Source organism: Chiloscyllium plagiosum, unplaced genomic scaffold, assembly GCF_037043375.1.
Source record: "Chiloscyllium plagiosum isolate Xiang-an unplaced genomic scaffold, Cpla_swu_hap1 HiC_scaffold_10, whole genome shotgun sequence".
Taxonomy (NCBI): domain Eukaryota; kingdom Metazoa; phylum Chordata; class Chondrichthyes; order Orectolobiformes; family Hemiscylliidae; genus Chiloscyllium; species Chiloscyllium plagiosum.
The window spans coordinates 111,871,520-111,885,909 of record NW_028270148.1 but is presented as its reverse complement, the minus strand read 5'-3'; the positions used below and the strand labels follow the sequence as shown (position 1 = coordinate 111,885,909).

At 46.2% G+C, this 14,390-nt stretch overlaps 1 protein-coding gene across 2 annotated transcripts in view; it reads right to left on the bottom strand.

Annotated features, from left to right (window-relative positions):
- sptlc3 (serine palmitoyltransferase, long chain base subunit 3) overlaps positions 1–14,390 on the bottom strand; it is a 128,777-nt gene that overhangs the window by 69,039 nt on the left and 45,348 nt on the right. For both annotated transcript variants that reach the window (XM_087991670.1, XM_087991671.1), the window contains exon 4: positions 12,546–12,694. In XM_087991670.1, coding sequence (XP_087847796.1) covers positions 12,546–12,694 — 149 coding nt within the window. The remainder of the gene's footprint in view (positions 1–12,545; positions 12,695–14,390) is intronic.

Here is a 14,390-nt window from a genome sequence, read left to right as displayed (position 1 = left end):
ATGTTCAAATGAAAGGGTTGCTCACTGAGGGATTCCTTGGTTTGGCTTCAAGATTTCATTGTGGTTTTCACATCAGGCACTGACAGAAAACCAGCCATCGTGCAGCCAAGAAAGCCCAGCTGTTGCTGGAGTATTTGAGGTTTCTCTGTTAGCCCAGTAACCTCACCTGCTTTACTTTTAAAAAAAATCACAATTACTTTGACAATTCATAAATGGTCAACATTCATACAAACTCACTCTCTTTGCTCTCAAACATGTTTGTTTGGATGAGAAACAAATTGGCCTACTTTTAGCTCAATTTTTGCCCCCTGTCCAAAGGCCTTGGATATGTTGTCACCTCCAAGATCTGTTGCCATCTTTACCAGAATTCCAAGTTTGGATTCCTCTAATAAGTTTCCCACCCTGCCTAAGTTTTGAAACAGCTCATATTGAAATCAGAAATGAAATCCTGTGTGACTGTGAAAAAAGTAATCTGCAGTTCTGCATCCTTCTCAACCTGTCCACAGCCTTTGTTATAGTTCACATAATCATATTCCCTGCCCCACTTCAACACCTCCCTCCACTGTCAAACGGCTGCTCTCACCTAATTCTATTCTTAATCCAGTCGTAGCCAGTGTATCACCTGTGGTGCTCTCCCTTCCTGCTCCCATCACCTTTGCGGTCACCCATGGATCTGTCCTTTCTCCCATGCTCCAATTTCTCATTAACGTTCTGTAACCACTCTCCTTCCAACATCCTCCCTCCAGTTTTCAGATTATCTGACCCAAGTCTACCTCACCACCACAGCCCTCAACCTCTCTAATGTTCCAATTTTCTGGCTGCAAATCAAATGAGAAATCTCCTCTGATTAATAGAAAGGAGGACCAAAACATTTACATTTAGATCTTGTACAACGGACTCAATCTCTCTCCCTTCCAATTGTGGGGTTGAATCACACTCATTACAACCCTAACACCATTTTTAACCCTGAGGTAGAGTTTCTAACACTATGATTGCCACTTCCTACCTCTGTAATGGTTCCAGCCCTGCCTCAGCTCATCTGCTGGGGAAACCCTCCAAAGATCACTGTTACCTCTATACTGACCATTCCAACACTCTCCTGATCTGACTCCCATCTTCTATCCTCAATGAGCCAGATGTCATTCAACATTCCATTACAGCTCAGTTGGCTAGGCAGCGATGCAGAGCAACACCAGCAGCATGGGTTCAATTCCCACACCAGCTGAGGTTACTACAAAAGATTCTCGTCAACCTCTCCCCTCACCTGAGATGTGGTGACTCAGGTTAAACCACCAGCAGTCAATTGTCTCTAATGAGAGGGCAGCCCAATCCTCTGGTAAGCAGAAAGTGAGGTCTGCAGATGCTGGAGATCAGAGTCGAGAGTGTGTTGCTGGAAAAGCACAGCAGGTCAGGCAGTGTCCGAGGATTCTTGATGAAGGGCTCCGGCCCGAAACGCTCCTTGGACGCTGCCTGAGCTGCTGTGCTTTTCCAGCAACACATTCTCAACTATCATCTGGAATGGCAATGGTGACTTCTCAACTATCATCTGGAATGGCAATAACTTAAACTTGACAACCAAGTGTGTGTCTGGGTCTTTGCAGCCGGTCAAAATATGCTCTTCTCTAGCCTTCATTGAGCTCCTAAATAATACTTTGTAATTGCAAATCATGTTTGAGATGGGGAAGAGTCCAACTCACATTACAGGAACATTATCCCCAAGCAAAGATTGACACTGAACCACATACAAAGAAATTGTTATCAGGTGGCAAAAACTGCCAAAGTGATAGATTTTTAAAAGCGTCTTACAAGAGGGAAGAGAGATGGAATGGTTGAGGGAGGTCATTTTGTGACCAGGCAACTGAAGGTCCAGCTTGCAGTAAGTGATTAATTAGAAATAGGAATGCTTGCAAGGTCAGAATTAGAGGAGCACAGAGATCCTGATGGCGGGGCGGGGCGGGGCGGGGGGGGGGGGGTGGGGGTGGGGAGAGAGAGGGGGGGGGAAAGAGAGAGTGGGGGGGGGGAAGAGAGAGTGGGGGGGGGGAAGAGAGAGTGGGGGGGGGGAAGAGAGAGTGGGGGGGGGAAGAGAGAGTGGGGGGGGGGAAGAGAGAGTGGGGGGGGGAAGAGAGAGTGGGGGGGGGGGAAGAGAGAGTGGGGGGGGGGGGAAGAGAGAGTGGGGGGGGGGAAGAGAGAGTGGGGGGGGGGAAGAGAGAGTGGGGGGGGGGGGGAAGAGAGAGTGGGGGGGGGGAAGAGAGAGTGGGGGGGGGGAAGAGAGAGTGGGGGGGGGGAAGAGAGAGTGGGGGGGGGGGAAGAGAGAGTGGGGGGGGGAAAGAGAGAGTGGGGGGGGGGAAGAGAGAGTGGGGGGGGGGGGAAGAGAGAGTGGGGGGGGGGAAAGAGAGAGTGGGGGGGGGGAAGAGAGAGTGGGGGGGGGGAAGAGAGAGTGGGGGGGGGGAAGAGAGAGTGGGGGGGGGGAAGAGAGAGTGGGGGGGGGAAGAGAGAGTGGGGGGGGGAAGAGAGAGTGGGGGGGGGGAAGAGAGAGTGGGGGGGGGAAGAGAGAGTGGGGGGGGGAAGAGAGAGTGGGGGGGGGAAAGAGAGTGTGGGGGGGGGGAAAGAGAGAGTGGGGGGGGGAAAGAGAGAGTGGGGGGGGGAAAGAGAGAGTGGGGGGGGGAAAGAGAGAGTGGGGGGGGGAAAGAGAGAGTGGGGGGGGGGGAAAGAGAGAGTGGGGGGGGGAGGAGAGAGTGGGGGGGGGGGGAGGAGAGAGTGGGGGGGGGAGGAGAGAGTGGGGGGGGAGGAGAGAGTGGGGGGGGAGGAGAGAGTGGGGGGGAGGAGAGAGTGGGGGGGGAGGAGAGAGTGGGGGGGGAGGAGAGAGTGGGGGGGGAGGAGAGAGTGGGGGGGGAGAGAGAGTGGGGGGGAGAGAGTGGGGGGGGGGAGAGAGTGGGGGGGGGGAGAGAGTGGGGGGGGGGGGAGAGAGTGGGGGGGGGGAGAGAGTGGGGGGGGGAGAGAGTGGGGGGGGGGAGAGAGTGGGGGGGGGAGAGAGTGGGGGGGGAAGAGAGTGGGGGGGGAAGAGAGTGGGGGGGGAAGAGAGTGGGGGGGGAAGAGAGTGGGGGGGGAGAGAGTGGGGGGGGAGAGAGTGGGGGGGGAGAGAGTGGGGGGGGAGAGAGTGGGGGGGGAGAGAGTGGGGGGGGAGAGAGTGGGGGGGGAGAGAGTGGGGGGGGAGAGAGTGGGGGGGGAGAGAGTGGGGGGGGAGAGAGTGGGGGGGGAGAGAGTGGGGGGGGAGAGAGTGGGGGGGGAGAGAGTGGGGGGGGAGAGAGTGGGGGGGGAGAGAGTGGGGGGGGAGAGAGTGGGGGGGGAGAGAGTGGGGGGGGAGAGAGTGGGGGGGGAGAGAGTGGGGGGGGAGAGAGTGGGGGGGGAGAGAGTGGGGGGGGAGAGAGTGGGGGGGGAGAGAGTGGGGGGGGAGAGAGTGGGGGGGGAGAGAGTGGGGGGGGGAGAGAGTGGGGGGGGGAGAGAGTGGGGGGGGGAGAGAGTGGGGGGGGGAGAGAGTGGGGGGGGGGGAGAGAGTGGGGGGGGGGAGAGAGTGGGGGGGGGGAGAGAGTGGGGGGGGGGGGAGAGAGGGGGGGGGGAGAGTGGGGGGGGAGAGAGTGGGGGGGGAGAGAGTGGGGGGGGAGAGAGTGGGGGGGGAGAGAGTGGGGGGGGAGAGAGTGGGGGGGGGAGAGAGTGGGGGGGGAGAGAGTGGGGGGGGAGAGAGTGGGGGGGGAGAGAGTGGGGGGGGAGAGAGTGGGGGGGGAGAGAGTGGGGGGGGGGGAGAGTGGGGGGGGGGGGAGAGTGGGGGGGGGGAGAGAGAGTGGGGGGGGGGGGAAGAGTGGGGGTGGGGGAGAGTGGGGGGGGGGGAGAGAGGGGGGGGGAAGAGAGGAGTATTGGAATGTTAAAATTGAGGGGTTGCAAGACCAGGAGCAGGTGTAGTCAGTGAGGATAGGGGTGGTGGGTGAACAAGTGTTGGCGTGAATTGGTGCACAGCCAATAGAGCTTTGGATTAGCTCCAATTACAAAGGACAGAATTCATGAGGCCAGCCAAACTGGGCTGGAATAGTCAAACCTGAAGGTCACCAAAGCAGGGATAAGGGTTTTCAACAGTAGATAAGCCATAAAGGGGTGGGGGTAAGGGGCCCTGGTGATGGTGTAGATATGTTAGAGCTTCAGTCCTACTTGCTGTATGGCCTCCTTCAAATTTGGATTGGAGACTGAGACACTGAAGTAAAATCTTCAAGAATAAAATTCATCCACAGCAAGAAAACATTACTCCTGAGATGGAACAGCATATTGGTGAAATTGTGTATGAAATAATCTTGCCTAATCCTGTTTTACAAGAGCCCACATTAATTTTATTGAATCAAACTTTGTAATCAAAAGCTCATTTCCTGGTTAGGACTAATGTAAATGACAGTCAAGATCTGTTTGTGTCAAAGGCACATGACAGTAAAAAAAAACAACCCAAAAATATGCAATTCAAACCACTGCATAAACTGGAGGCTGCCAAATAGTGCAGCTGATTAGGAAACTCACTCTTTAAAGCTGATGCATCACTTGTGGTCTCGTCACTAAGCTGTTTTCAGACAGCTGCCTTGGGTGGCTGGCATGAAATGAGTTGAGTTTAGGGATTCTGTAGCTGGGGCAAGCATTTAGGAGGAATCCAGTCTCTTTGACTCCCTGCCTATTTGAGTGAGCTTATTGTGCAAGATTCAAGAGCCTAGCCACCAGGCTGCACTTGGGCCGATACTTCATATCAGCACTGCAATGAGAGAAACACACATCGACAGTAGCTTTGATTTACATAAATGCCTTAGTACAGTTAGGCAGCCTACAGTCGTGTCAGTAGCAACAGGCAACAAGAGGCTAACTTTCTCTGGTAGAGGAGCACATTGGCCATAATCTTAAAGTGGGAGCTGGGCCATTCAGGAATAAGATCTGGAGGCACTGCCTTCCCCCCGACACACAGTGGAATTGGGAATTATCCTTCCCTCTGGATATAGAACATAGAACATTACAGCGCAGTACAGACCCTTCCAGTTGCGCCACCCTGTCATACTAACCTGAAGCCCATCCCACCAACACTATTCCATGTACGTCCATATGCCTGTCCAATGACGACTTAAAATGCACTTAAACTTGGCGAATCTACTACCGTGGAAAGGCTGTGGAAAACATTGATGTGGATATTGCAGAGAGGGGTTTTGTTCTTTGAAATTTGTAAGGCTGAGATTGTTGATTCTTGTTGGGTAAGATTATCAAGGGATGTGGAGCAAAGTCAGGTATATGGAGTTGAGGTACAGATCAGCATGGTCTGAATGATTGATAGTAAAGTTCATTAAAACTCCTGCATGCTCCTTTAACTTGCCCCAAGTCATGACTCAACAGGAGCTTCTACTTCATTACCACTCTCCAGCATTAGCCCCATATTCCTCATGCCCAAAAATCAGTCTTGAATACAAGTGACAACTAAGCAAATGACACGGTCAAGAATTCCAAAGCTTCACAATCCTCTGAATGAAGCAATTTCTCATCTCAGTCCAAAATGATCTACCCTGTACCTCAAGACAGTTCCCCTTACGTCTAGACTCTCCAGCCAGGGGACAACCACCTCTCAGTTTCTGGCCCCAGAGTTTTATCTATTTCAATGGGATCAACTCATTAACTGCAAATAATGTCAGGCCAATCTAATCAATTGCCCATCATTGTACAACTTAATCATTCCATGAAAATAAAAGCAAATTATAGCAAATGCTGTAAATATGAAATAAACACAAAGCGCTGGAGAAACTCAGCAGGTTTGGTAAAGATTACTGGAGAAAGAGAAGAGAATCGATGTTGAGTCTAACATGATTCTTCTTTGGATCTGAAGTAGCAGTTCTGAAGGACAGGCATGTTGGGCACAAAACAATAATTCTGTTTCTCTCTCCACATACACTACTCAGATTTCTCATTACATGAATCATAATCAAGCCACTAGCAAGGTAATTTTCAAAGTCCCCAAACACATGAGAAGGAAAGAAGCTGAGGCCAAATCTGAAGTTCCGTTTACCAAAAATCTGAATAAATCTCAATGTTTTTCTACGAAAACTTGTATTTATACAACATCTTTATCATGAAATGCCCTAAGATACTTCATAGAAACATTATAAAATTATGACACCAAGTCAAATAAAGAGATTTTAGGTCAGATGACCAAAAGTTTGGTCAATGAGTGCTTTAAAGGATGAAAGTGATGAAGCTGGCATAGAGGAGTAGGGTGGAAATTCTATTTCTTGGGAGCTAGAGAACTGAAAACTCTGCTGTCAATGATGGTGTGATAAAAATCACAAGTGTATAAGAGACCGGAATTAGAAGAATCAAGAGATCTCAGAAGGCGATGGGACTTGGAGGGGATCACAGAGATAGAGGGAGAGAGCAAGACCACGGTAGATTTCAAAGCAAGGTGAACTTTAAAATCAAGTCATCGCTTGACTGGGAGCCAATGTAGGTCAGCGAGTTTCAGGAGTGATTGGGGAACAGTATTTGGTGCTATGCGCTGCATGGTCATCAGGATTTTGAATAACCTCACGTGTATGAAGAGTAGATGTGGAAGACCAACCAGGAGTGTGTTGAAATTATTGAGTCTAGAGGTAATGAAAGCACAAACTGAGCAGCTACCTAATAGCCCAGGAACTGCACCAACAAGGCACAAAGTCAAACCAAGTATGGTAAAATGGCATCCAATTGTTTCCAGACTTTCTTTCCAGAGGCTTTTTAAAATTCATTTCCACTATGTGAGCTTTACTGACTGGGCCATTGCCCAACTCGGTTAGTTCTTTTTTGAACCATTTCAGTCCATTGGGTGCAGGTAGCCCTTCAATACTGTTAGGGATAAGCGGATGATGGTAATTTTAAGACCCTCACATTATCACCTTCAGATAGGAGTACCATCGTCAAGATTAGAAAGTGACTACCATAGCCTGATTGTTCGAGTTGTGGGAAGGAGGTTGGGGGAAGGGAGACTACTATTAGAAACTGAAAAATAAAACTAAAAAGCAGCGAGGATTGGGACAAACACTGCAGCTTCTGCTGTCATTAGTTCCTAATAATGAAAACTCCACAGTTTGGGAAAGACCAATAAAATTGCACTTGTATATTTCCAGTATCTGGCAAGGATTCAATGTCTCGACAGCTGGAGTTGGGATTTTGAAAGTCGATGAAGTTGATCTAATTCTTGTTGTGCAAGATTCAAAACACCAGGGCACACAAGTTAAAAATTAGAACTTCAGCAGTCAAATAGGAAATGAGCTGGAACCACTTTTTTACAGAAAGTGTATTGGACTTTTGGAATAAATTACTGAGGGAGACTACTGAGGTGCATAACCCCTTAAAGGGGTCTGAGTATAATTTAACTTTGCAAACATATAAATGCTTTGGGGAGGCCATATCCAAAGGAATGGAATAGTGGCATTAAAGCATGCAACAAACTTTCACTAGATTGATTGTGGGATTCAAACGTTGCCCAACGAGGAGCGCTTCAGCGGAATTTACCTACATTCTCTGGCGTTCCGAAGAATGTAGTATGCTTTTTCTGAATCATAGAATCTGCAAGGCCATTGCACCCTGTTAGGTAGGTGTGTCTGTGTATGTGTCTCAGGATAAATGGTCAGCCATTTCAGACTGAGATTAGGAGAGATAACTTCGCTCACAAGGTTGTGGCATGTGGATGCTCAAATATAGCCAAGACTTAGGTTTACAAACTCTTGGGAATGGAGAGAACAAAGTGGCGTGGAGACAGGATAGTCAAGTAGTGTCGAACAGGATGATCCATGATCTTCTCGTGGTGGAGCAGGTTTGAGGCCTGCCTCTGTTCCTATTTCTTCTGTTCTTTGTAAGGTGCATCTAGCCTAAGTTGCCATTCAACATCATCACAACCGATACTTTACCCAAACTCCATCCTAAGTCATTGCCTAGACCCCAAATTAGGAACATTCAGAGGATTACTAGATATGTTTGTAAAGAAGCTGGTATGAAAGTGTGTGTGTGTTCAGGGACCGGGAGGGGGGGTAGAGAGGAAGAGGAAAGAGTCCTCACCTAAACAGGCCCTGGCTGGTTGACCTTCTGATCATAAACCGGTTTTTTTGTTCCGCTGTAAGATTTGTCACTGATGATAAGCCTCCGACATACAATATGTCAAATTTTTTTAAATTGATATAAGTCGTCAGTTTTTAACTCAACTTTCCTCATTAGTAGAGAAACAGAGTAAATCCAGGTTGTTGTGCTTTAGTAAAGATGTTCATGAACTGGTTCCAACTGGCAACAAAAAGGCAGAGTTCACATCTGTTGGTACAAAGCTGTCCCTTCATGCAGAAAGTTATGGGTGCTAGTTCAATTATAGTTATATTTCTTTGGCTAGAGAAAGATAGAAAAGAATAGGGAGACATGCTATCAGTCAGAGTTAAGATTCCAATTAGCCACAATATCAGTGGAGGATGGAACAGAATCCTAGGGCCAAATGGCACTCCCTTGCAATGTCCTACATGGATGGCATCATGTATGATTATGGGGCCATGATCAGATGGGAAGGATGGAGACATGATAGCATGACAAGTCTGGATTTTGTGACAAGGTTAGGTTTGTTAGGTAAGAATCCAGTTTATTCTGCTTGGTTGAAAGATTTAGGGAAGTGGTGTGCAAGATTGTGTCAAGTTTAGATAAGGTGGTGATGAATGATTTCAAAAGGAACTTGTGTGATCATGAGAGGGAAATAAACTTTTGGGGATAGAGTGGTTGGAACGGGACTGAGTAGTTTGCTTTACAGAAAGCCAGCATGTATTTAACAGGTTGAATGGCCTCCTCTCACATCATAACGGTACCATGAAGAATGCTCCTACTCCATACAATGAAAATACTGACCCCATGACTGGGTGACACATATTAAACAGGGAAAAGCAAACCGAGCACCTTAGCTCCTCTAGTACCACCACTGGCACCCGAAGTGAGAAGCCAGGTCAGTTATTCACAAACAAATGAACAAGTGAAAAAAAAATCAAAAATCATATGAGAATGAATGGCAAGAGACCTTGAAAGCCAACCATTATCAAATATTCAGTGGGATACCTTCTGTGATTTACTGTACAGGATGACACCAAGGTATACATTTTAACAACACAAAATAATGTGTCTGGACTTCATTTCATAGGATATACAACACAGCCCAGATTATTACAGCTATTGAAACTTCACTTGAATTTCCTCCCATCCTTCATCTAATAATAGAATCCTCTTTTCCCTTCCCTCTCATGTTTATCTATTGTCGCCTGAAATGCATCTGCACTATCAGCATCAGCCAGTGCTGTGGTGGTGATTTCCATATTCTCAATGCTTTTTGGCAAGGAAAATGTAGTGTTGGCTTTGATTTCAAAAAGAATGGAGAATAAAAATAAAGTTTTGCTAAAACTATACAAGGCATTTATTAGATCCTAGCTGGAATACATGAACAGTTTTCATTTTCTTAGGAGATAGTCCAAAGAAGGTTCATTGGGTTGATTCTGTTCAAAGAGGGACTGTATGCTCATTGAAGTTTTGAAGAAAAAGAGACAACCTTATTGCAATATACAATTTTTTTTTTAAAAAGGAGTCTGACAGGTTAGATGCAGAAAGCTTATTATTATGGGAGAGATTAGGATTATAGAACAAATGGGGGGCCCATATTCTGTAATTAAGACAGAGATGAAGAGGAATTTCTTCTCTCAAAGTAGAACTCTTTATGACAAAGAGTTGTCAAGGCTGGGTTGTTAAGCACATTCAAGGCTGAGATCAACAGTTTTTAATCAGTAAGGGAATCAAATGTCAAAGGGAAAAGACAGGTATGTGGAGTTGAGGATTTACAGATCAGCCATTATTCCATTGAATAATGGGCAGACTCAGGCTGAATGGTTCTGCATATGCTCTTTGGGTTAAGTTTTTTCTGATTTTCCCAACTGACTGCGAGGTAATTGATGGCTTCTGGTCTTGTTCTCTATTGGGCTTATCCATGACTGATTTTTGGATTTTTGGACATTTGCTGGGAATCAAGGAATACTAGACAGAAGTGGTGATGCAGTGGTATTGTCAATACTAACCTTTTGTGATTTGGAGATGCTGGCGTTGGACTGGAGTGTACAAAGTTAAAAATCACACAACACCAGGTTATAATCCAACAGGTTTAATTGGAAGCACAGTAGCTTTCGGAGCATCGTTCCTTCATCAGGTGGTTGTGGAGGGATTGAGCCCTCCACTACCACCTGATGAAGGAGCGAAGCTCCGAAAGCTACTGTGCTTCCAATTAAATCTGTTGGATTATAACCTGGTGTTGTGATTTTTAACTTTTTGTGATTCATGTATGAGAATACCCAAATCCTTTGGCTTCTCAGATGCATGAATCACTAAAAGATTAGTATGCTGGGATCAGTAGCAATTATGAAAACTAATAGAATGGTATCATTTATCACAAGTGGGATTGAATACAAAAGGAGGTTATGCTTCAGTTAAATAAGGTGAGATCACATCTAGAGTACTTTAAACAGCACTGGTCTCCTTATTCAAAGAGGAAGGAAAGCGTGTTGGAGACAATTTAGAGAAATTTTACTACACTAACGCTTGGAAGGTTCAGATTGTCTAATGAGGAAAGGACGGACAGGTTAGGGTCTTATCCACTGGCGTTTCAAAGAACAGCTGGTGATTTGATTGAACTTATAAAGTCCTATGAGCTTTTGAAAAGGCAGATATGGAGAGGACATTTCCTTTTGAGAGAATCTAAAACCAGGGCCCACTGTTTAAAAATCAGCGTGCCCATTTAAAACAGACATGAGGCAATTTCTTTTCTCTCAAAGGGTCATGAGTCTTTGGAATAATCTTCCTAAAAAGATGATGAAAGCAGAGTCCTTGATATTTTTTATAAGCAGAGGTGGACAGATTCTTGATTAGCAAGGGGGTGAGAGTTTATCACGGCTAGGCAGGAATGTGATGTTGCAATTAGACCAGCTATGATTTTACTGAATGGTGGTGCAGGCTTGAGGGACTGATGACCTACTCCTCCTCATACGTATGTTCACGGGTATCTTACTGAATGGCTGAACAGAGGCAAATAGTTCCCTGTACTTACTCACAGTATTTACCAGTCTATCAAATTGACTGAAAGAGCAGATTATCAGATAATTATCACTATCACAAAGCCAACTCTGCATATGTAGGCTCCTGCATTTCATAGCTGAACATGTGTTGCTGGAACAGCGCAGCAGGTCAGGCAGCATCCAGGGAACAGGAGAATCGACGTTTCGGGCATAAGCCCTTCTTCAGGAATCCTGAAGAAGGGCTTATGCCCGAAACGTCGATTCTCCTGTTCCCTGGATGCTGCCTGACCTGCTGCGCTGTTCCAGCAACACATTTTCAGCTCTGATCTCCAGCATCTGCAGACCTCACTTTCTCCTCCTGCATTTCATACCTTACTACACTGACCACTTTTCAGAAGGGTTAACACCACAGGCTAGGTGGAGCATGTCTGTACATGCTCAAAATCAGAGTATGGTTTTTTTAAATCACATTCTGCAGTAACACATCTTGTGTAGTGAATGACTGTAAATAAGAGTCAAAGACATGAAAGCACTTTTGGGGAGATCCCAATGGGAACAGCCTTCAAAAGTACTTGCATGTATCTGGAAGTTTGTACAGATCTTTTACTTGCACTTTAATAGACCGACGTGCTTCATTGTAATTTGTCCAACTCCGAATATTGGTAAAATATTTATTTCAGTCCTAGCATGTATATAGGAGAAAGTGAGGACTGCAGACCAGAGTAGAAAAGTGTAACACTGGAAAAGCACAGATCAGGCAGCATCTGAGGAGAGGGAGAATCGATGTTTTGGGCATAAGCCCATCCTGACGAAGGGCTTATGACCGAAAGGTCGATTCTCTTGTTCCATGGATGCTGCCTGACCCGCTGTGCTTTTCCAGCATCATACATTTTGACCCTAGCACATATATATATATCCAACCTCATAGCTCCTTTAATTTTCTGGCAGAAGACTGTTCAACTTTCAGACATATTGGCCTCAAGATACAGCAAAGACAAGTCATGGTTCACAAGAGGCATGTGCAAATGGATCACAACGACCATTTATAATGGAGGTGCCCGCTCTGCTGCAAACATTCCACTTCAGAAGTACTTTCCTGGCTGTTAAGTGCCCTGAGGTCATGAACTGTGTTGTAAAACTTCAAGCCTTTAGTTTACAGCTTGCAGCCAGCCAAAGGAATCTGACTTGTAAAAAACAAAAAAATAAACTGAGAATGGATGGGTGATTGAGAATAATGTCTATTTTCTTTAACTGCCTGAACTTAAGAGGGGGAAGCAAAGCGAAGACCCGTGACCAACAAATGTCATGCATATTTTTTAATGAACAAACGTGCGGTTAATGTGTGTTTGTTTAATTTGGGCTCCTTATCCATTATAACACTACAGCCAAGGTCAATATTTGCTTACCCACTCACAGCCTGTTACATACCCATTTCCTGTCTTGTGCTGCACACTCCTGCACCATACGTCATTGTCACTTCTGCCACAGAGCTCAAGGACTCTCCTTTGTTTTCAGCAAAACCGAGGTAGTTGTAGGAGCCCATGTTAATCACATCCTTAATTATTCGTCCTGTGTACCTGCAATGAAAACAGTGGCTGATTTTAAATCTGCAGCATAAGCATTGCAGAGTTATTAAGGATCACAGGAAATACAGCTTTATTAGAATTTCGTACCCACCTGATAAACAGTCATTGACATTCATGAGTGTTACCCAGAGAATTCAGATTAAATACACAGACTGAACATCTGAAACATAACTGTGGCTAACAAAGTGAGCATGATGATCCCCCTTTTGCAGGGCTCTGGACCCCAAATAGGAGCACAAGCTGAAATTCATGTACTCTGAGGCAGCAATGGCTGCTGTCGAGCTACAGCACCACCTCTTCATTCTCTAGGTCTTCTTCCCACCTGGCTCTCAGTTTTTACAGAAACATGCAGGATTACAGGGAAAAGATGAGTGACTGATACTGTGAATGACAGAATTTCAGAGAACCAAGTGTAAACACAATGGCCAAATGGCCTCCTTTGGCACTGTAACAATTCTACACTCTCACTTAAGGAATCGTGACAGTTTTGAAGCTTCAATGTTGGTCACAGCAGGAAGACGCTTGGGAAGCACTACCCTGTTGAAAACTTGGGGCTCGGTAGGAAACATACTTGCCTCTGAATCAGAAGGCCAGGAGTTCCACCTCAGGCACTTGTGCATAGATTTCAGGCCAATACCCTCAGCAGCATTGAAGGAGGGCTGTACTCTCAGAAATGCACGTAAGGTAAGATGATGCAGGATAGGATGATGCTTATGCGGACATAAACCACCAGGATAACCAAATGGATTGATTGGTTTATTGCTGTATTGGAAATTGGGTGCACTTTATCAGTCACACAGACCAGGTGCCACGCCCAGTCTCTGCTGAGTCAACGGATTTCAGTTGGGTGTAAGGTTGTGCTTGAGCTAGAATGAGAGGGATATATTAACCAGTTTTCTGTAGAAATTCTGTTCATAGAATTCTGGGAATGTTCCTGGAAGTGGTATCGAGAATAGCTGTTATTCCTACCATAGTCCAATAGTCTCAAAGTCGCTCACATCTGGGTCTAATTAAAGATTGCAATCCCAAGTAGGTCTGTCACTAGGACTGAACTTCTGACTATTCCAACCCTGATTAGGGGTGCCGGCAGCAGGGCAAGTGGAGCTAAGACCAGGACACACATGCAGTCCTGCCCAATGTTACGTTGGGTCTAGAGTCCAGGATTACTCCTCTAGTTACTTGGATCCATTGATTCCAGGAAACCTTTCAAATGGGCAGTGGGGAGGAGAATACAGGTGACATAAGGTTGCAAACCTTGGTGGGGGCAGTTGGCAATGTTCCCTCAGAGCAGAGAAATGGGAGAGCTGATGTTGGGATTATTGTTCAAAATTGAAACTTGATTGCTGGAACAGCACAGCAGGTCAGGCAGCATCCAGGGAACAGGAGATTCGACGTTTCGGGCACAGGCCCTTCTCCTGTTCCCTGGATGCTGCCTGACCTGCTGTGCTGTTCCAGCAATAAAGTTTCAACTTTGATCTCCAGCATCTGCAGACCTCACTTTCTCCTCGAAGATTATTGTTCAAAACCCAACATTAATCTACACACCACTGGTCAAGTACATGACAGGTTGTTGGCATCAGAAAAGGGACAGTTAATTTTCAGAAAAGGTCTATGGAGAGGATATCTACTATACAAATTGAACCAATGTTTTTACTAAACCCAGTTTAATTTCAGAAATTTTCACCTT